Source organism: Balaenoptera acutorostrata, chromosome 9 (genome assembly GCF_949987535.1).
Source record: "Balaenoptera acutorostrata chromosome 9, mBalAcu1.1, whole genome shotgun sequence".
Classification (NCBI taxonomy): domain Eukaryota; kingdom Metazoa; phylum Chordata; class Mammalia; order Artiodactyla; family Balaenopteridae; genus Balaenoptera; species Balaenoptera acutorostrata.
In genome coordinates, this window is record NC_080072.1 from 55446409 (window position 1) to 55469722 (window position 23314).

A 23314-nucleotide genomic window follows, 5' to 3' on the forward strand; every position below is an offset into this window, starting at 1 on the left:
GATTCAGAGTGCTTTGATGCATGCCTGGCTTCATTATTTGCCAGCTGTGTAACCTTGTCCAGTTACTTGGCTTCATCTCTAAGATAAAGTTAATAATAGTACTTATGACTATGTTGATATCCTGCTGAGTTTTAACAGGCTCCTAAGTTCTGCTCATGTTGCTGGTCTGTGGAGCACACTTTGTATAGCAAGGATGTGTATGATGATCAGATGAGTTGTAAAATTGAAATGATCTTATAAAAATAGGAACAAAATGCTTTCTGTCTTATTCCTATATCACACCTTGTTGAATTTCTGTACTGTTTAAAACAAAGTCCTTCCTGACTGAAGATGGCCTCCTATGATCCACCTCAATCTGAATGCTTTAGCCATACTCACGTTCTTTTAGAACTTTTAGAAACTTAAATTTGCTTTAGTCTGTCTCACTTGCATTTAGGCCTCTGTTAATTGGCGCTTTCTCCAGGAAATCTTCACTGGCTCTCTTCCCTTATGTGTGTTTCCATAGCACCTGTGCTTTTCCATTATAGCACTGTAATTGTTAGTTTGTTTCTTCCTCTAGACTGTAACATCCCTGAGGGTTGGGATAGTGCCTGGGGCATAGTAAGCATTCAATAAATATTTGTTGAAGGAATGAATCATAGTCTAATGTTACGGGCATCACTGCTAAAGGACAAAGACTTCTGTATCTTCTAGCTTAGTATTCATTTGGGAAAACTGATAGTCTCATGAGAAATACTGTAGAAAAAGTGTATATTCTTTGGCAGTGATTGTCAGAACTATCCGTGTTCCAATACAGATTGCATATTAACGTTTATACCTGAGAGTCTGGGATAATGCCATTTAAAATCCTGACATATTATGAGCAAAGTCCATTTCCATAGAGTCTCTGTTAGAATGACTCCAAATAAATAGATAGCTGTTGTGTACATATAAGATCTATTTTAAGAGGTCTCATCTTCTGTGAAAAGACACATTTCTTTGGTGCTTTGGAAGTACCATCAACTTTTATAATACTCAGATTGCCTGCTACCTGTAGCATGTATGCCTACATACCTTTTTCAAGACCATAAGTTTTTAAAATGAAAACACTATAGGATTTTAGAGGGATTAGGGACTTTTGCCTTCTTCTAATAAGAGAAGCAAAAATAATAATAGCTACAGTATTTCAGTTACCATACTTATAGGTATGATATGAGTTATTTAATTACCACAGTAACTTTATTAGGTGTAGGTACTATTATTATTTACATTTACGGTTGAGGAAACTCTAGGTCACAGTCAGAGACAGTAAATACCTTACTGAAGTTCACACAACTAATGACAGGTGATGTGGTTAAAATCTTTCTATTGATTCCAAAACTCAATCACAATATGATACCACCTTTTTATCAGTAGTGTGATGTGTAAAGTCCATGGAATGTATATTATTCTGGCATATGGTAAAAAGATAGGGAGATAATAGTTCTTCAGTTGTGTTCCCAGTTGTGTTTTTCCCTCTTATACTGATAGAGGGAAGTCCCAAGAAGTCTATCACCAGCCTTGAAACAGGTGAACTTCTAAACAGTGACTTCTATCCCATTTAAAAGACTGAGGTATAATAATAATTGCTCATATTTGTAGAATGCTTATTAGTGCCAGGCAGTGTCATGTGTTTTCTATTCTTCATCTCATTTTGTTCTTACTAATTGTCCTATGAATTAAAGGTATTGTTATTATCTCCCTAGTAATAAAGATATCATATATTATTATCCAATTTATAGATGAGGAAACTGAGTTTCAGAGGCCCAAAGCCCCATAGCAAGTTATGACAGAGCCTGTGTTCAAAGTTACTGATACCAAACAGTGCTGCAAAGGAAGATTATAGGATTTTGTAAATACCCATTTTAATTCTGACAGTCAAGTCAGAATTAGTCAGCACATTCTTGTATCTCCACTTTATCATGGACAGAAAGGCTGGTAATGCTCAAGTTAAATATGTATTTGCCAGAATGGGTCAGAATTGTTAGCTTTTAACACTGACTTTGTACTTCAGGAGCTTTCATCCCACTTTTATATATGTTTTTTGAGATGAGTATTATTTTATATTTCTCTGAACTCTTAGAATCATGGGCAGGTTAGGATCTAATGTTGGCACTTTGGGCTCAAATCTAAGCAGGAGAAAGAGTGCTGCTATTGGCTGTACTTGTCTGCCATTGGGAATCTCTGTATACTGTGGTGGTAAGATCTGACGGGTTGGAAAGAAGGGTTGGCTAGATACAGATAACCATATATCAGTACCAGTAGATCCTAATCTACTTGTTAGGGACCCCTGTTCTTTATAGTGATTCTGCTGGGTTACCAGGGACTCATTCTTATCTATTAAAAGTTCATTTGTGTTGAACATCATTCTTGTATACTTACATGAATGTACTATTTAATGAATCTTGAGCCAAGTTAAAATATTTTAGAAGCACTTGAGTCACTGGTATTGGTAACATGAAGGGGAAAAGTGTATTTGTCACTGCGTTTGCAGCTTTGATTTAGTGTGTTTGCTAGCCAATAGTGAAATGATTTGCTAATAAAAATATTACTAGTGGCTTCTTACATATCATGACTTCTCTTTGACACTTGGTGCTTATCTACATACTTGGTTCTCACCCCAAAATCTCAGTTAAGATACAGAGTCAGTAATATATGACATTTTGTCTTTGCTACTGATTTTTCTGAGTGACCATAAAGGAGCTAATTAACTTCTGAATCTTTTTATACATCTGTGTAGTAAGGATAGCAGCTCATAGCAGTGCCATAGGGATTAATTTGTGTAAACATTTGGAAGAAACTAGTACCTATTATATATTTTATATTTTTGTCCATGAGACTTCATTGCGGCTGAATGATTTATCACAAAGAGGCAAAAAGATAATTTCTATCCATGTCTCTGACTTGCTGGGTGGCCACATGACTCTGAGGGGCCTCGTTACTCCATACCTGTAAGTTTCCCCTTCCCGTTCCTGGAAGGCGGTGGTTCTCAACTTATGGTCTACAGCAACTTCCAGCTGGGTCACGGGCTGATCTTTTCAGCATTAATGTTTATTTATGTATATATTTTCATTTCCGGCAGATAAATTAGTTATGATGTTCAATAAAAAAAACAGATTTCCCCTCATTAGTGTCTCAAGCCGAATAACCTTCACATTAACTAATTATATATTGGTTTACAGGGTCTTTTGCTCTAACTCAACCCCCAAATCTTTGAAATGAGAAGCAGCACTCTATAATTAATTTGCTTGAAATTTGGTTTAGAAAATGGTATGAAACATTGGTCTTAAGGAAATGTGTTTAGTAGAACTGAAACACATTTAAACATGTTGATAAAATTTAAGAACTCTTCAGTGGTGCCTGGGGAGTGATGTTAACTTTTTAAAAGCAGAGTTCCCTAATCTTTGTAGGAAGGAACTACTTTTTAATCCAGTTAGTTTCTTGATATTAATGATAACATATATGTAGTACTTTATAGTTAGAAAGTGCTTGCACAAAGATGATCATATTTGATCCTTAAAGTATCTCTGAAGCTAAGTATGGCAAGTATTGTTACCTTCATTTTATATATGAGATGCTGAGAAGGTAAGTGACTTAGCGAGGTACAAACAGACAGGAGCAGAGTTGGAATATAGATCCAGACCTTTTGTCTCCGAATTCTTTGCTTTTCTCACTATTCCATACTATTTAAAACCTTGCAAAATCTAAATCCTACATAAATCCTATGAAGCAGGTAATTTTTATTGAAATCCTGTAGCATGCCAGATCTTTTTTCACTTGCGGTATTATCATTTAATTCTTAAAATATTACTAAGAGATAATAATTATTACTCCCTTTTTCCAAATGAGGAAAACTGGGGCTTAGAGACATTTCTCAAGGTTGCATAGATAAGTAACAGATCCAGATTCTGATTTAGATTTATTTCATTCCAAAGCCTGTCTTGTTTCTAACTAAACATAATATCATTGTTGCTTTCTCTGGTATATGTCTAACAGATAAACTGACTGATAGTTTGCTAGTTTTCCATTTTACCTATGGACTTAGATGGAGAACTTTGCTCTGCTATATTCGTTTTTATTACAAGATGAGTAAAGTGAATTTTCTCCAAAGATTTCTTTGATTTGGTTGTATCTTAATTAAGAGATCTAGATTAAAGATCTGTCAGTCTCTCAGTTTGTCCTTAGGCAAATCATCCAACTTTTGGGGCCAATTTTCTTTTCACAGACAAACCAAACAAAATTTTGAATTATATAGTCAAGATTTCTTATAGCTCTGAGATTCTAGTTATCTTAGGAGATAGGATTGACAGAAAGGATAGGGATCTCTTCACCTCTTTTGGTGAATCTCTTTATTTTTTGAAGTTTTATGCTAATGATAAATTTCCCAGCAATGAAAGAAGAGAAGAAAAAAAAAGAAGATTCTCTGCCCCAAGTGTGTCTATAGATGCCATTTGTTAACTGGAAAGCCTCCATTTGGTGGGAATGATCTATTGGAATTCTCTAATCAGCCATACTCAACTCCTGTTTTACAGAGTCTTTGATCTGTTTTGGTAAGCAAGGGCAAAAACTCATTCTGTAAGTGACATTGTGTGTAGAAGAGGTCAGAAGTGTCAGATTTCATTGCTCAGATCTGGGGAGAGAAATTCCTCTTGGTAATGTCAGTGAATAAAAAGTTTTGATCCTTTATTGCCACAATAAGAAATTATTTATATGAAGTTTCCATCAATTATGATAATTATTGTCATTTTGCAATAAATTTGATTAATTAAGGTGAAATATATATATATATATATATATATATATATATATATGGTTTGTTCTATTTAATTAGCTTCTGCTTGGTCAGTAAATTATTATGCTTATTTGGCCTGCATCTCAGATAATAAAAGAATCACACAATATATTTAAATTGGTGCTTTAGCTTCCATCAAAAGGTTATAGATTTCTATTTGAACTTACAAAGACATTATTAAGCATTGTGTAACAATTTTCTCCTCATAGGTTATAAGATCACAAGTTGAAAAATTAGTTCTCACAAACTTTATAATTCAAGATATATTTATTACACATGACGGCAAAATTTAAATTTTATTCGTCTGTAAACGTGCTCTGATTTTCCTGTAGCCATCTGACAGAAATTCCTAAACAAATTTCCTTCAAAATTAATATCTGCCTTTCAAAACTTTGGGGACCTGAGGACAATTTTCCCCTGGGATTTATTAAAGTTTCTTTACTTTCAGTTGTTGGCCTGTATGCAGCTTGTGAAAGGCAGTAAAAGACAGACAGACAACTTGGTGGTGGGGCGGGCAAAGGTGGATTCTAAGTAAACCTCAGATTTTCTTTTCCGAATGATTCATTTTCCATATATTTGTAATGATTTATTTCAGTAATATCTTAATTGGATTGTAAGAAAGTCAAACTGTCATATTTTAATCTCCCCCCCTTGCCATGGAAAGTATAGATGTGTAGAAATAAGCCACCGGACAGAATTTTATTTTGGTTTGTCATCATTTTTTCTCTACTTATTACCCAAAAGCATTGGGAGTAGCATTTACAAAAAATACATTTACAATTAGATGTTTTAACACAGAAGTAAAAGGAGATTGTAAGGCATGTAAAGGATGTGGGAAAGGCATTGATGTGTGTATGTACACGCGTGCCTTTGTCAGTTCATTTATTCATCATTTATGGAGCAGACAAAAGGAACCAGGCATTGTGTAAGATGTTAGAAACAGAATGACAGATGTGATGGTTATATGACAGAAATACATGGAGAGTACCATAGGAACACAGAAGATGAGCATCTGAAAATCAGAACACCATGTAAAGGAGGTGACACTTGAGCTGAGTCTAGAAGAATATGTAGTAGATAGCTAGGGAGAGAAAGTGCGACTTACCAGGTAGAGAGAACAGTTATACAGAGGCATGGAAGTAGAGTAGAGAATTTCAGGTAATTCCAGTAAAGCCTCAGCTAACCTTTGAGTAAAGGTCCGTAGGAGAGGCTAGAGAGGTAAATAACAACCTAATCATAAAGGAAGTTATGTCAAAAAGTTTGGAGATCTATTGAAATAACTTAAGCAAATTTCTCAAAGACAAAAAGTAGATACAACTGTGTTGATGACTATAATATAGAATGGAGATTAGACGTATGTTTTAGAAAATTCTCTTTGAAGAGTTAAGCGTAGAGAATTGTCATGACAGAAGTTATTACAGTAATCTAAGCAGTACATAATTAAAATCTAAACAGTTTGGAAATGTAAAGGGAGAAGGGAGTGTGTGGGTTCAAGAGATATTTAATGATGGACTCTACTGTTAATGGTTTAGTGGATTGGAGGAGAGAAGGAGAGAGAAAGATTTAGATAGTTTCCGATTTCTGGTTTGGACAACTGGCCAGATAATTAACCATTCATCGGAACAAATACTGGAGGAGTAGCAGATGTTGGGGGAAAGGGGGAAAGGGGAAGAATCAAGACTTCCAATTTTGGATAATTACCTAATGGGTAAGATAGTAAACAAGAAACCAACAAATAAAGTAAATGTCAGATTGTGAGAAGGACTAGAAACAAGCTGTGGTGATAGAAGTTAACTATGGGAGACCATGTTTACAAAGATGGCTCAGAAAAGGATGGCTTGAGGAGCTCAGTCTTGCAAGATAAGAATTGCTGGGGTACCAACAATGGGAACAGCACGTGAAAAGGCTTGGACATAGGAAGTGCCTGTACTGTAGGATAGAAAGGACGCCACTGTAGCTGGAACATAATTTGTTAGGAAGAGAGTAGCAGCATGACATGAGGTTGGAGAAGAAGGAATTCAAAGTGTAAGTGAAGATATTTGCCTTATCCATTGAACAGGAGGAGAAGGCTAAGAAAATGGCATGGAGGCTGCTGAGTTTCATATTAGGTTGTAGGTAGGATTATGAAGAAATCCTTCTATTATTTCAAGGCTTATGAGGTAAGGTAATTAATATATTGGATTTAGGGGAGGTTTAAGGATTGGGGGGAATGTATGGAGTAGTCATCTCCAAGAATGAGAAAGCAGACTAAGGAGGAAATTGTAATAGGATTATTGGATGTTGTGCCTATTTGTGCTTTGTGGTTGTTATTTTTAAGGTAAAATCAATCAGGCTGGTTGTGTACTTTTCTCTCTCTACTTGGAGCTTCATGGGGGCAGGTTGAGAAAATGCAAATATTCAGTAAAAGTGAAATTATCCCCATTTTACAGATGAGGAAAATGAAGTTCAGAGAAGTTAACACTTGTTTAGAGCTGTGAAAGTAAAATTTAACCCAGATCTTTCTGATTCCTAAGTCCATGGGCTTTCCAGTATAGTATACTTCCTCCCATAGGATCTGCCTGTTGTTTTTAAGCATTAAATTAGCTCTGACCTTCTTAGCTGTCAAGCCAATTGTGTAGAGTTATGAAAGGTATCAATGCTTCCCTTTGCCTGTTACAAGGAAGTATGTCAGTTCTTTAGGGAGAAAAAAATCTTCTCTTGGCACCAAATTCCAAGAGGAATTTAGCATGCAGTTTCTTATGTGCTGGTTATTAGATATCCTAATGAAATACAGCCAATTGCAAATTTTTGCAAAAGTTACAGCAAGAAATATCTATTAACCCTTGAGAACAGGAGCATCGTAAATCATAGTACAGAAAAGGCATTTCTGTGGGGAGAAAAACTAAAATAGTCGAAGTATATTGCTTTTTGGTCATCTGCCTTGATGTAGAAAGCTCAGAAGAATGACAATTTATTGGTTTTAACTGTAATTTTGACAGGAGCTGGCCACTGGCCAGTCTGAGACCAAACTCTCGGTGAGAGGGAGCCTAAAGAGTCTGTGTTTTGTTTAGTTGATTGAAACAAGATTCATATTCTTTAGCTATTCAATTTATAGGAGACAGCATTGACATTTGGTTATTAAAATTAAAGTGCCTGACTTGAGTTCTTGCTGAACAGAGGGGCCATGGTGTATGCATGGATAGGGCCAAGGGTTTCAGAAAGCAGTTTCGAAGTATGGTAAACCAAGCCATGTACTTGCTTTCTCTCCCTCTCAATGACTCATTGATATGATGATAAAGATACATGCATACAAAATAAGTCCTTGGTGATGGTGAAAATAAAAGAGGGTGCCATTGGAATAGCAAAGATTTTTGACATAGTTCTCAAAGACACAAAGTAGATAGAATTGTATTGATGAATAAACTAGAGCAGAGGAAGACTGCAACCTGGAATACAGTGGAAAAGTCTGAAGTGGGAGTTTCTGGTAGAGCTCTCAGATGCCTCAACTTGCAATTCCCAAGTATCGAAATCAGGAATGATGGAGCAATAATTAGGGTAACTGGGCCTACTGGCCCATTTTCTTTCCTTTGTGAATTTGGGGTAACTTCCTATAACATTTGCTCCAACTGCTTTCTAAACATAATGGTTTCCTGACCTGGTTAGGTTCCGTGGTATGAGATTTTGGCATAGAAAGGTAGAGCAAAGCCTGACTGTGGAATTTTACAACCAACCCAGAGAGAAGACATGAAAGGCAGCTCTACTTAGGAGTGAAATACCCTGAAGTAACATAATCCCAAAGTAAACTTCACCTTATTTGATAGAGGTTTAAAGTAAAGGTACTGCCTTCTCCCAGCATATATACCTTGAAGGAACACTAATTGTCAGCAGGAACTGCACACTTACACTGAGCTGCCATTCAGGGGTGAAGCCTTTAATGTAAATAAATCTTTATAGCTTCAAAGGAAACCTGCATTATTACCTATGCTAACCAATCTAATCACTTATTCATGGATTTAAAGGGAAAACCAAGGGTCATCAGATATTTGAGGAGAACACTATGAATTAGACCAGGTTGAACAAACAGAATCGCTGACCTAAAAGAAACAGAAAATACAAAGAACAGAGAAGAGCTTTAAAAAAACTTAAATAAATATCCTCAGATTTGACTTCCAGCCTCTGTCTGGGATGTAGAAAGGTGGAAGGAGCATCACTTCCACACTAACAGCAAGAGAAAGCTGGATAATGTACAAAATTATAACTTTTCTTGAATCTATCCAAGTACTAAGATTTCAAGGCAACCAGTCCCTAGGGGAGGGAAAGTATCACTGAGGAAGCCCTACCCAGGGACACAGAGTATGGCCTGGTTTAACCAGGACAACAGAGGAACTCCCTGCCTTCCTCCCCAGCCAGGCTAGAAAGCACAGAATAACAAGTCACTGTAGGTGGAGAGGCAAGAGCATGGTGAGACACCCTTACTTAGGTGCTGGTTCACAGGGAATACCTAAATCTGGGAATAGTATAGTGTCATTGAGAAAAAGCCTCTGTCAGACCATCTTCACCATTACCACCAATGCCACCACCACCCCCAAAAGGGAAAAATTAGAGGAAATTTGAAGAATGTGATACACTGAAGGTAACCATGGCAGCAATGGAACCCAAATCCAGCTCGGTTCCTGATTGTATTGACTCATTCCTCCAAATTAACAGAAGAATAAGCATGTCTTTTTCTTTCTCTGTTGCCCTGCAAATGATGTTCAATATTCAATCAAAATTTTTGAGACCAAAAAAAAAAAAGCAAAACCAAACCAAAACAAAAAACCATCACTACCATTACCAACACCACCACCACCAACAAAAGGCTGACAGGAGAAGAAATTAACAGAAAAAGACTTCAGAGATGACTTAGATGTTGGGACTGTCAGAGTATTTAAAATAACTATGGTTAATATGCTTCAGAATTTTGTGGAAAGGTGGATAACGTACAATAACAGATGGTAAATTTCAGCTGAGAGGTGGTGGAAACTGTAAGAAACAGTCTAATGGGTAGACTATAAACCAAAAACACAGTAATGAGATGAAGAATGCCTTTGACAGACTCATTGGTAGATTCAACACAACTGAGGAAAGAATCATTGAACTTGAAGATAGGTCAACAGAAATTACCCAAACTGAAGTGCAAAGAGACTCTTTCACATAAAACTAAGTTATTTCATTATCAGCTGTCTTATACTTCAAGAAATAATAAAGGAAATTCTTCAGCAGGAGAAACATGATACCATACAGAAACTTAGCTCTACACACAAAAATTGAGAGCTCCAGAAATGGTTGAAAGGAAGATATTATAAAGAAATTTTTTTCTTATTTTTAATTGCTCTAAAAGACTATTGATTTTCTAATGCAAAAATAACAATGTTTTGGAGTTTATAACATGCATAAAGTAAAATTTATGAAGTATTTTAAGAGTGGGGAAGGGAAGAGTTGGGAGTGTACTGTTGTCAGGATTTTATATTCTACATGAGGTGGTATAATTTTATTTGAAGGTAAACTGTTATTAATTTAAGTTATATATTGTAAACTCTGGGGCAACCACTAAAAATTTTAGAGGGAGGTAAGAACGAGCTGATAGTGAAGAAAGAGGAAGTCATAAAAAAAAATCCAAAAGCACAGAAAAAGAGGGATAAAGAAACAAAGAATAAATGGAACATTGAGAAAACAGCTAACAAAATGGTAGTTTTTAATCTAAATGTATCAATGATTATATTAAGTGTAAGTATTCTAAATACCTCAGTTAAAAAAGAGATTGTTCAGATGTTATAAAGATAAAAAAGACCCAACTAAAGCCTATCTACAAGAAACACACTTTTAATTTAAGGATATAGATAGAGTAAAGGTAAAAGAATGGAAAAAATGCACTATGCAAATACCAACCAAAAGAAGGCCAAAGTGGCTCTAGTAATATCAGGCAAGGTAGACTTCAGAACAATGAATATTACCTGCAATAAAGAGGGATATTACATTATGGTGAAGAGGCTAGTTCATGAAAAGACGTAACAATTCTAAATATGTATGAATATAACAACCAAGCTTATATATATATATGTGTGTGTGTGTGTCTATTATATATATATATATATATATATATATATATATATATATATATATATAAATCAAAAACTGATGGAACTGAAAGGAGAAATAGCTAAATGCACAATTATAGTTGGTAACCATAACACTAATTTCTCAGTAATTTATAGAACAAGTAGAGAGAAAATCAGTAAGGAGAGAAGACATTAACAACATTATCAACTAACTTGACCTAATTAACAGTAGAACACCAGCAGAATATACATTTTTTCAAGTACATATGGAATGTTTAGTTAGGCCATATTTGGTGTCATAAAACAAATAAATGCAAAATAATCAAAATAATGCAAAGTATTGTCTCACCAAAACAGAAATAGCTAGAAATCACTGACTGAAAGATATCTGGAAAACTGTTCATATTTTTTTTTATTGGAGTATAATTGCTTTACAATGGTGCATTAGTTTCTGCTTTATAACAAAGTGAATGAGTTATACATATACATATGTTCCCATATCTCTTCCCTCTTGCGTCTCCCTCCCTCCCATTAATATTTTGAAATTGTACAACACACACACACACACACACACACACACACACACACATACATACATACCATGGGTCAAAGAAGAAATAACAAGGAAAATTGGAAAATATTTTGATGTGAATGAAAATATATCAACATTTTAAAAAAAAAAAGAAAAAAAAAGAAAAAAAAATATATCAACATTTTAAGGGATGCATGCTTAGAGGAAATTTATATCATTTGATGCTTATACTAGAAAAGAAGAAAGGCCTTCATTCAATAACCTAAGCTTATACCTTAACTAGAAAAGAAGAGCAAATTAAACCCAAATCAGGCAGAAGGAAGGAAATAATCGAGGGCAGAAATCAGTCAAATTGAAAACAAAAAGAGAGTAGAGAATGTCAATGAAACTAAAAGGTGTCCTTTGAAAAGATCAATAAAATTGATAATCCTCTAGTCAGACTGACCGAGTAAAAAGAGAGAAAGTGTGAATTACCAGTATCAGGAATGAGAGAGGGGATATCACTACAGATCCTGCAACAATTAAAGTAAATAAGGTAATATTTTGAATAACATGATCGTAGTATGTCAGAGGGCACTGGAACAAGGCTGAAGGCTGGTCAAATCTGGGACCACTTGAGCACCAAAATAATTAAATCCAGTAATGAATTATAAATCTTTGAAAAATAAAAGAGAATTCATGATTCCATACTGATAATAGACAGCTAATGGAGAAGGAAGGGCTCTTGCTTAGAGAAGAATGCTGAATGCTGACTGATAAGTATGGAGGAAGTACTGGAGTTGGAATATTATTTTGCAACCATAGTAGTAAAAATTGATTCAAGCAGAAGACACCAATAAATGCTAAATCTGGGGAGAAAGTTAAATGAGAAGCAGGATATATCCATGGTCTTAAGGATGGATGTCATTGCTTCTATATGTAATATCCTTAGGAGGACACAACACCAATCATGTAGTATTCAGGCTGGTAATATATAACCTGAACAACATGTAAAGAGCTTGAGCACATCATTGCCTCAATGTTATTACTTCCTATGAAGTGACTTTTGGAACTTAGGTTGAGTTTTCTGAGGTATCTTGAAATACTTAGTTCTTCTCTACCTGAGCCTAATTAAACCAGACTCACTCAGTTTTGTTCCAGAGACCACCCGGTGACCAATGAGGTGTATTACCTTTTAACAGAAAAATGAACCTGATATGTTTTGGAGAGATGTTGCCAGTCTGTGTTCTAAAGCCTTAGTTCTGTTAAAGCCTGTGGAAAAACCATAGCCTTTCAGGAGACCTTTTTCTGGGTTTGGATCTACTCTTTTACTTTTTATTTGGAAATCATTTTGGACTTACAGAAAAATTACAAGAATAAGAGTACAGAGAACACTTATATTCTTCACCCAGATTTACCTCTTGTTAACGTTTTACCCCATCTATTAGCTGGCTGTGTATTTTTAAATTTTATTTTCCTTCTTTGTTTTGCAAGGGTTTTTGTTTTTGTTTTCTTTTTGGTCATGTAATATGTTCTAAAGACCTTCAAAGCTAAAGAGGGTGCATAACATTTGCATTTTGAAACCCATATCTGTCTTGGCCCATTTGTGATTTCATTAGAATTGAGGCAGCCTTTTATCTGGGATGAAGAATAACATTGCAAATTTGTATAGTGGTGGAAGAATTCACGTGCTTTCTGGTAAAAGTGCATTGGGTGAGGGGTAGAGGTTGTCAACCCAAGTGTCTTCTGAAATCATTGAGGGATTATCTCAATGCTATCTATTATCAATATGGAAATCTGGGGAGGAATTATATTGGGGCTAAAGAAGGTAAGTGGTATTCCTTGATTAAGTTCTGTTTGAGGAGCAGAGTTAACAACTTACTGGTCATTTAAATACAGTTGAGAGAGAGGAGCAGGGTGCTTAGACATATGTTGATAAAATTACTTAGGTTGGTGAATTTAGTTCTAAGGTCCAAACTGTATTTTGATCAATTAACCTACTTCTTGTTCCTCGATCAATTAACCTACTTTTTGTTCCTCCCTAGATGTGCGGAAGAGTTTAGGGCACCTTTTCCTGTTAGATCACAGTTCATGAAACTAAACTTCTTTTTTTTTTTTTTTTTTTTTTTTTTTTTTAGCTGTGTATTTTTTGGGTCTTCATTGCTGCATGCCTGCTTTCTCTAGTTGCAGTGAGCGGGCTTATTGCGGTGGCTTCTCTTGTTGCAGAGCACAGGCTATAGGCGCGCGGGCTTCAGTAGTTGTGGCTCGCGGGCTCTAGAGCACAGGCTCAGTAGTCGTGGCACACGGGCTTAATTGCTCCGCAGCATGTGGGATCTTCCCAGACCAGGGATCAAACCTGTGTCCCCTGCATTGACAGGCAGATTCTTAACCACCGCGCCACCAGGGAAGTCCCTAAGCTTCTTTTTAAGACCTAGAACTTAGTATGTCAGGATCTAAGACTGTTTTTCTGTGCTTTAGGACCTTTGGACTTTTCTGAGACAGGCTCATTTTCTTAGAGTAGGAAGATGTAAAAGGATTTTATGATCACATGAATGAAAATGGAAGTTCCAAGGTTGATATAAATACAAAAGACCAGGCTTATATACAAATATTAATCATTGCAATGCTAAAGCAATCCTGTAGTAGAATTGAGGTATTGGGGTATCAGTTAAAATGTGGAATATTCTTTTAATTCACATCTATGGAGTCAAATTTTATAAGCCATTAAACATTGTAACTCAGACTATCTGTCAACATGTAAAAATGCTTGAGACATAATTTGGAAAAATCAGTATATACATTTCCTGCACACTGTGATTGTAACTAAAACTACTTACGTATATGAATAAGATGAAACTTCATAAAAAACTTAATATTGATGAACTATATTGTAGTAGTCAATATGCGGGTAATTTTTCCTGCTCTACTTTTTATACTTTCAGTAATGTTATATAGCGTTTGCAGTTAAAAACAAATTAACCACCTTTTTAGAAAAAATTAAGCTTTACTCTTTAGAGCAGTTTTAGGTTCATAGCAAAATTGAACAGAAGGTACAGATTCCCCATATACTCCCAACCTCCCACCTGTGCAAAGCTTCCCCCACCAAAGTGGTACATTTGTTACAATTGATGAACCTTTAGTGAATCATCCTTAACACCCAGAGTCCATAGCCAGTTTTTTAAAAAATTAAGGTGTCTGAATTTTGAAAATTGCATCGGGGTTTCTTGGTCAGTGACCCAGAAATCTGTAGGCAGAGAATCCTAGACTCTTACTCTTTGACTCCTGCTAGAGGCTGTATAAAAGTGGAAGCAATAGGCAGTTTATTCTCATTAATCCCCCCAGAAGTCCTCTATCCCCAACCCATTTTACCTTTTAACTCTTTTTATTTCCCTCTCACAGTCAGGGGACTGGGCTCTGCCTGTTCGGTTGTGACTGGGCAGTCCTGTCTGCAGTGTTCCATCTGGAATTGTCTCCTTTCGTCCCTCTCTAGGAAGTGCATTTTCGGCTGAGCACCTCAAGCTTCAACTCCAGAAGGAATCCCTAAATGAGCTGAGGAAGGAGTGTACTGCGAAAAGGTAAATGGAACACTGAGAATGGTTGTTATGAGTGTCGAGTTTACTTTGAGGAGAGGATTTGGAAAAGGAGTATTTTTTAAAGCTGCCAGTATTAATAACAGTTAATATGCTCAATGCCACTTTCATTTGTTCAACACCTACTGTGCTAGAGGCGGTTATGAGACCTCCTAGTATGTAGTCAGAATCGGAAGCATGGACACTGTTCTTCTAGATTTCAGGGCCATAGCACTGTGACTTAATGTTTGCATCTCCTCCTCTTCCTGTCTTCTACCTTTAGTGCAGCTTACAGTTTTTCTTCAGTAACTTCTTCAGACTTACTCCTGTTAGCTCTCTTGGCTGACCTCAACAGCTCCCAGGTTCTCTCTCTAACATCAGTCTCTCCAATTTTCAGTTCATCCTCCATGTTGCTAGCAGACTTCTCCTGAAATACTATTTTACCATCATTTTTTCTCTTCTTAAGAACCAATGGTGATTGTTTTGCTTCACTGTCAAATAACCTTCAATAAAATGGCCCCATACAACCGTAGCTAGTTTCAGTCGCTCCGTGACATTCATTTAACAAATGCTAATAGTTTTTCCCTTTATTTTTTCCAGCACATGCTTAACTTGTTGCCACCTCTGATCTTTTCCTCATCTTCACTCACTTTTTCTAGAAAGTCATCCCAGCCTGCATTTTTCTTTAAGAAACCTTAGCAATTGAGAAACCTGAAAATAACCTTGGAGATCATCTAATCCTCTCAGTTTGCAGATAGGAAAGCAAAGCTCTGGAGGTTACTCTGTCCAGTTCACTAGGAAAGCAGGACTAAATCCTTTTAAGTCTTCAGTGCTCTTTGCATTGTACTACTTTAGATTCCACTTTGACCTACTGTTTCTCCTAAATTACCTCCTTTTTAATTGTTGATACAGTTGAGCATGTAATATGCTCTACGGGTATTTTAGCTGTTGGTCATGTTTCTTAAATAGTTCAAGAGAAGAGCTACATCATCTCATGCCACAGCTTTTTGCTTTGTCCTTTTTTTATTCTGTTATTTTTGTAATATGGCAGCAGGTTATTTTTTGAGGTAGTTATAACATCTGTAGTTGTAAATGAAAATAGAATACTTTTTTGAGGAAATACCATATGGATATTTCCTAAAAACAAATTGGCCTCAGGTTAAATGAGACCTTGGTCAGCTTACTGAGCTTCTCTAAATCTTGTTTCCTTGTTTGTAAAATGGGTATAGTAATATCAACTGAGTAAGTTGTTGTAATAATTAAATAAAGCCATTTGTGAAGCTCCTGGCATGTAGTAGTAGGTGCCCAGTCAATGATTTTGTACGTTTCACATCTCTAAGCATGGTGTTGGACACATAAAATAGGCCTCAGTATAGTTAGCTTGATTGATAGTATTTAGTGATAGGTCAGGACTCATGTTAGTTATTATTCTTGCTTCTACTTCTGAATTTCTATGGCCTAGTACAGACCATTAATCTTTCTGTGCATCAGTTAGGTGGAAATAACTGTTAGAAAGCATGCAAACATGTTTTTTTTAACAAATGTGCTTTTTTTTTCCTCATTAGAGAACTCTTTCTGAAGACTAATGCCCAGTTGACAATTCGTTGCAGGCAATTACTATCTGAGCTTTCCTACATTTACCCTATTGATTTGGTAAGTTTCAAATTTTCTGGGGAAAAAAAAATTTTTTTTAAGATGATTTCTGTTTGAAATTTACTCTCAAAGCAAAAACTCATTGCTCTAGTCTTAATCATATGGTCTGTCATGATTCATTCAGAAGCTAAGATTTATTTAAAAACAATAAATGCTGGAGAGGGTGTGGAGAAAAGGGAACACTCTTGCACTGTTGGTGGGAATGTAAATTGATACAGCCACTATGGAGAACAGTATGGAGGTTCCTTAAAAAACTAAACATAGAACTACCATACTACCCAGCAATCCCACTACTGGGCATATACCCTGAGAAAACCATAATTCAAAAAGAGTCATGTACCAAAATGTTCATTGCAGCTCTATTTACAATAGCCAGGACATGGAAGCAACCTAAGTGTCCATCATCAGATGAATGGATAAAGAAGATGTGGCACATATATACAATGGAATATTACTCAGCCATAAAAAGAAATGAAATGGAGGTATTTGTAATGAGGTGGATGGAGTTAGAGTCTGTCATACAGAGTGAAGTAAGTCAGAAAGAGAAAAACAAATACAGTATGCTAACACATATATATGGAATCTAAGGGAAAAAAAAAAAAAGGTCATGAAGAACCTAGTGGCAAGACGGGAATAAAGACACAGACCTACTAGAGAATGGACTTGAGGATACGGGGAGGGGGTGGGGTGAGATGTGACAGGGTAAGAGAGTGTCATGGACATATATACACTACCAAATGTAAAATAGATAGCTAGTGGGAAGCAGCCGCATAGCACAGGGAGATCAGCTCGGTGCTTTGTGACCACCTAGAGGGGTGGGATAGGGAGGGTGGGAGGGAGGGAGATGCAAGAGGGAAGAAATATGGGAACATATGTATATGTATAACTGATTCACTTTGTTGTAAAGCAGAAACTAACACACCATTGTAAAGCAATTATACTCCAATAAAGATGTTTAAAAAAAAAAAAAAAGTAGGTTTGGGATTAGTTGTCATTAGGTTCCACCATTTGATTTTTTCCTATCAATTTGGTGGTGGGGTGCACTCATCTTCATCTGAAAGAATGCCAAATTATTTCTGGTTTCTTTAGGACCTTTTCACTCAACCAAATTATCAACTTTCACCATATCTGACACATAGATGCAGATACACATACATTGCTTTAAAAATATAACGGCTAATTAATTTATATTTATTAGTATTACTTAAGATATTCCTGAGGTAACTGTCAGGATATTAAGTTTCTGAATCTGGTTTCTTAGAGTAAATACAAGTGTAACTGGTTAGGATTTGTTTTAGAGAACTAAATCTGCTAAATTTGGTGGGTTTGTTTTCTTTTTAATGAAAAGAGACTTAAAAAACTAATTTTCTGAGAGGAAACCTAATAGGATTTTAGGTTGCTCACAGAATCTTGTTAATTCTACTTAAAATTTTTCATTTATAGCTATGAATTGGTCAAACGATAGTTTTATGATTAAAATTTGACAGTTTTTTGCTTAGATATGATGTTTTAAATGTTTATAGTATAGAGAGTTTGAAGTGTATATCAATGTACAGAATAGTATAATAAATCATCATGTACTCATCATTCAGCTTCAACAATTAGGTTAATATTTTGAGTCTATGACAGTATTGTCTTTGAATTAATACTGATGTAAATTTTTTAGATTTAGAGCTTCTTTGCTTTATACGTAAACAAAATTAATTTCATTCTTTGGTTGTATTTACAGAATGAGCATAAGGATTACTTTGTATGTGGTGTCAAGTTGCCTAATTCTGAGGACTTCCAAGGTATTTTATTTCTTTTACTTCTAAAGATTTGGTATAATATATGGGTATGTTGCAGGGAAAAAGAGAGAGATCTTGAAATGTTGGTTGCCTGGCACTTTATCCGGAAGGGTTTCTGGACCTTCTGTCCCTTCCCAATTGTAAGTATATAGAGTCAGATTCCCTGATGGAAGGCTTAAGAGGATATTTGGTCTAATCATGAAAAAACAAAAAAATTGTTGAACTTTCTATTTGAAAGTTAAAAGAAAATAATTTTTGAATGGGCTTTAAGAAAATCAGACAGTAGGATTCTCAAGAATACTAATAATATCCCTGTCCTTTTGGTTTGATTTTTCATGAAAAATTTGTGTTGGGAACAAAGCAATAAACATTAATTTGTTCTATTTAGAAAACTGTATTTCTGCTGACGTAAAATGTATTTGAAAATTTAATTTTGTGACATTCCCACCCCCGTAGGTTAAACTTGTTGTACTGTCATTTCTGTGCTCTTTTAACTAAAATAAATTTACATTAAAGATTTTATAGATATGATTCATAGTAATTGCTATATTTAAAAATATTTTTCCTAATCCCTTTACCAGTATGCCAAAGAAAAGAACTTATATTATTTGGCATATTGGTTAGAAAGATTACTTTTATTGTTAGCAAAGTAGGTTCTTTTCTCCTAATATAAACAATGCTTTGAGGACTATTAAGTAGTTGTGTAGATTATTCCCAAAGCTAGCACATTAATCTATTTGGGAATAAGTTATTCAAGAAGAAAGCGTTACTAGTTCTGATTGGGACTTTCTTCCATTTCCCTATAAAGAAAATGTTATTTGTGGCCCTTTAGCATTTAAGACTGTTTTAATATATTACCTCCTTTGTCCTTTACAACAAGACTTACAACAAGTAGTTGGGACATAAGAAGAGTGATACAAATGAACCTAGCTATGAAACAGATACAGAATCAGGGACACAGAGAATAGACTGGTGGTTGCCACGGGGGAGAGGAGTGGGATTTTGGGATTAGCAGATGCAAACTGGTATATACAGAATGGATAAACAACAAGTTCCTACTGTATAGCACAGGGAACTATATTCAGTATCCTGTGATAAACCATAATGGAAAAGAATATGAAAAAGAATGTAAATATATGTATAACTGAGTCACTTTGCTGTATAGCAGTAATTAATACAACATTGTAATTCAACTATACTTCAATAAAAAATAAATTTAAAAAAAAATGGAAGAGTGATTAAAACAGGAATGGGAAGACCTATATTTGAGTCCTGGTTCCCCTTCTAGAAACCATCTATTTTGGAGCAAGTCATCTAAGCTTTGAGTTGATTTTCTAATTGATAGTATGAGCACATTAGTTCATGTACTACCTGTTTTACATGATTGTTAAGATTTTATTTAAGAGCAAGACATTTTGCCTTATCTTTAATCCTCCTGAACACACACAAAAGAAACCTATAAGGAAGGTGGTATAATCTCATTTTACAATGTGTAAATGAGCTATTTAGTGACTTGCATGAGACCACAAAGCTAAGTAATGATCTTGCTGGAATTTGTCTGGTTTCCATTGTACAGTGTTCCCTCTAATCTCTGTAAGTCATACAGATGTGCTTTGGTGTTAATTTTAGGTGTTACTTTTATGTTATGGTGTCTTGAAGCTCATGACACATCTTTTCCCCCATTCTTTCATTCATTCATTTATTTAATAAACCTATTAAGTACCTTGAGCCCTGTGTCAGGTTGCAGGGATACAGAATATTCATTTATTGAAAAAAATATCAGTTGAGCACCTGAATGCCAGACACTGTGCTGTGTTTTGAGGATATAACGATGGAAAAAGCAAATATATTCTCTTCTTTCATGGAGCATACAACCTATTGAGGGAGACAGGCAATAAACAAGAAAATAAGTATTTAAAAAGTGTTTAATAAATGAATACACTATCTTAGAGAATAGTGGAACCTACTGTAGATAAAGCAGTCAGAGAAGACCTGTCTGAGGAGAAACATTTAACCCAAAATCTGAAGGCTGAAAGGTACCAACTACACTACAGCTGGGGGAGGAGCATTCCTAGAAGAGGGAGCGGTCATGATGGAGGATACGGAGGAATGGGCTTGATATATCTGAAAAATTCAGAGTGAGGGGCATGGGAGAAGATACCTGTATTTTGGGCAGATCATGTAATCTCTCAGAGCTTAATTTCTTCACCTGTAAAATGAGGTAATATTTACATCTTAAGTTCATTGTGATGATTGACTGAGATTGCATTTGAAAGGGCTTTTCATATAGAAGGCACTCAATAAATGTAATTGGAATTAGTTGCAAGAGAGAGGAAGGAAGGAAGGACAGAAAAGACCAGAGCAGCCCTGTGTGGCTGGAGCATAGTGAGAAAAGGGAAGAGTTCCATCAGAAGAGGTAAGAGAGTCAGCCAGGGCCTTGAGGCCACTGGAAGGAGTTTCTAGTTTATTCTCAGTGGAGTGGGAAAGCCCTGAAGGGCTTCAAGAGGGGGGATGATATGAGTTGATCTATGTTTTTTAAAAGTCACTCTGGCTGCTAAATACAGAATGATTTGAGAGGCGGCAACAAGAGAAGCAGGGCTATCGGTATTGGAGTATCACCTTAATTCATTCTGGGATGTTTCTTGATTCTATTTTTGTTTTCTGGAGGTGATTTATTTCCTAGCTTTTGTTTGCTATCTATACTTAGTATGCCCAACAAGCTGAATACATTTCTTCTTCCCTTAACAGAGTTAGTTTAGCTTTCAAGTGCAGTTTTTACTGCTAAAAAAATGAAATGGGAGATAAAGTGAAATAAATATTTCATTCTACTCTAAGGCCCTGTTTACTTCCCATGACTCCTAGGAATCAGAAATTTTAAGAAGCACATATGGTAATATTGGACTTGAAAATCTTACGTTGGCATTCTGTAAGGCACTTCCATGTACTAAATTTACTGAGTGCCTTGTGTGTGTGTCATTTACGGTGTCAGGTGCTGGGAGTGTACAAAGGTAACCAAGGCATTGATCCTACCTCTGTGAAACTTCAGTCCACTTGAGGTTAACCAGGCACTTAGAAGTTTATACCGGTACCTGGGACTCAGAGAGTGGGAATAACCAGGTCTATCAGGAGGGAATCAGGAAAATCTTTATAGAGAAGATGATGCCTGAGGTATTTTAAAAGATGAAATAGTATTCTGCTGTTGAAAGAAGGATGGGACATTTTAGGTTCGGTGAGTAGGAATATGGTAACGTGGAACATCATACTTGATGCTGTCTTGTTTATTTAATTCTCACCACTGTGAGAATTAATTCCTTCTGTGAGGGAAAGAATTATACTCAACTTTTTTTTTTTTTAAGACAAGAAAATTGCGGCTCAGAAAGATTAGTTAATTTTTCCGAAGACTCATACTAGCCACTGGCAGAGCTAAAATCATCCCTGGTCAGCCTGATTTTAAGGTCCATATTATTCCTGTCATGATGCAGTTTTCTTCCTTGTTTTGAATAATAACCTCTTCCAGACTTCTGACAACTTTTAGTGTTCTGTAGCAGCTGCATTCTTAGTAAGACTCTAGTGACAGAACTCTAAACCGGTTATTCTGTTACATTCATGAGACTTTGCTGGGATAGACTTTACATTGTATGGCTTGATACTGTTTGGGAAACTCCTCCATAGTGACCCAACACTTACTGTGCTCTTCTACTCTTCTAACTGGGTAAGTTTCAGTTAGAATATTCCAGAGAGACTGGGACACAACGGGAGAAACTTGTCCAGTGAAGGGTATTCATTTGAGTTCCATTGACTGAGACATTTCTCATCCAAAATAAAAAAAAAAGAAAACTGTTTGTGTGTGTTTTTAAGTAATCCATAACACGAGAGCCTTTCATGGTAATGAGACCCAGATTTCCTTCTGTGTCTGTATCCCTTCATGCAGGCATGATTTCTTGGAAAGGAGAGTCCATATGTCAAACAGTGTCTCATTGAGAACATGGAATCATTCCATAGATGCTGTGGCAATGATTAGAGTCTTAAATATTTTGTCCTGTCTGGATCAGTGGGTGGATGGTTCCTTACCAAATCAGCTGCCTCAGTGATTGGGAAGGCAGGATGGTAAGAGCTTTTAGATCACTTATTGTACTTGGATGCATTTGAGTATTAGTAGTTTGTCCAACATGTAAGTCAAAGGGACATTTGAATGAATTTATAATGTTGTCATGGCCATTGTGGGTTTGTGGAATCTATTATCATAACAATTACATAAAAGATTTAATTATTATAAAAATTACTGCCCCCCCGAGTAGATACCTACATTTAAAAAACAAACCACAGGGGCTTCCCTGGTGGCGCAGTGGTTGAGAATCTGCCTGCCAATCCAGGGGACACAGGTTCGAGCCCTGGTCTGGGAAGATCCCACATGCTGCGGAGCAACTGGGCCCATGAGCCACAATTACTGAGCCTGCGCGTCTGGAGCCTGTGCTCCGCAACAAGAGAGGCCGCGATAGTGAGAGGCCCGCGCACCGCGATGAAGAGTGGCCCCCGCTTGCCACAACTAGAGAAAGCCCTCGCACAGAAACGAAGACCCAACACAGCCATAAATAAATAAAAAATAAATAAATTTAAAAAACAAACCAGAAATATTTATTATGAGGAAACTGCAGAATTTTGTTTTGCTTGTAAGCCCCTTAAAACATTGTTTTAATAAGGGCTTTTTCGCTTACCTGAGTCTACAGTTTATTCCTGTTCCTCCCTGAACCCTCCCACTCCCCCTCTAACTTCTTTTCACCAACAAACCTATCATCTGTGACCTTTCTAACCTCCAGAGCAGCATAAGGAATACAAGCCTCTGCTCTGCATTAGGTGTTAGGGGCGTCATTAATGCTTACTGGAAAAGCACACCCCAGAGAGCCAGG

General features: G+C 36.1%; 1 protein-coding gene across 4 annotated transcripts in view; it reads left to right on the forward strand.

Moving 5' to 3' along the window:
* The window catches only part of UVRAG (UV radiation resistance associated), a 312724-nt gene that overhangs the window by 159499 nt on the left and 129911 nt on the right, over positions 1 to 23314 (forward strand). For all 4 annotated transcript variants that reach the window (XM_057553092.1, XM_057553093.1, XM_057553094.1 and 1 more), the window contains 3 exons: positions 14889 to 14973; positions 16533 to 16620; positions 18350 to 18410. In XM_057553092.1, coding sequence (XP_057409075.1) covers positions 14889 to 14973; positions 16533 to 16620; positions 18350 to 18410 — 234 coding nt within the window. The remainder of the gene's footprint in view (positions 1 to 14888; positions 14974 to 16532; positions 16621 to 18349; positions 18411 to 23314) is intronic.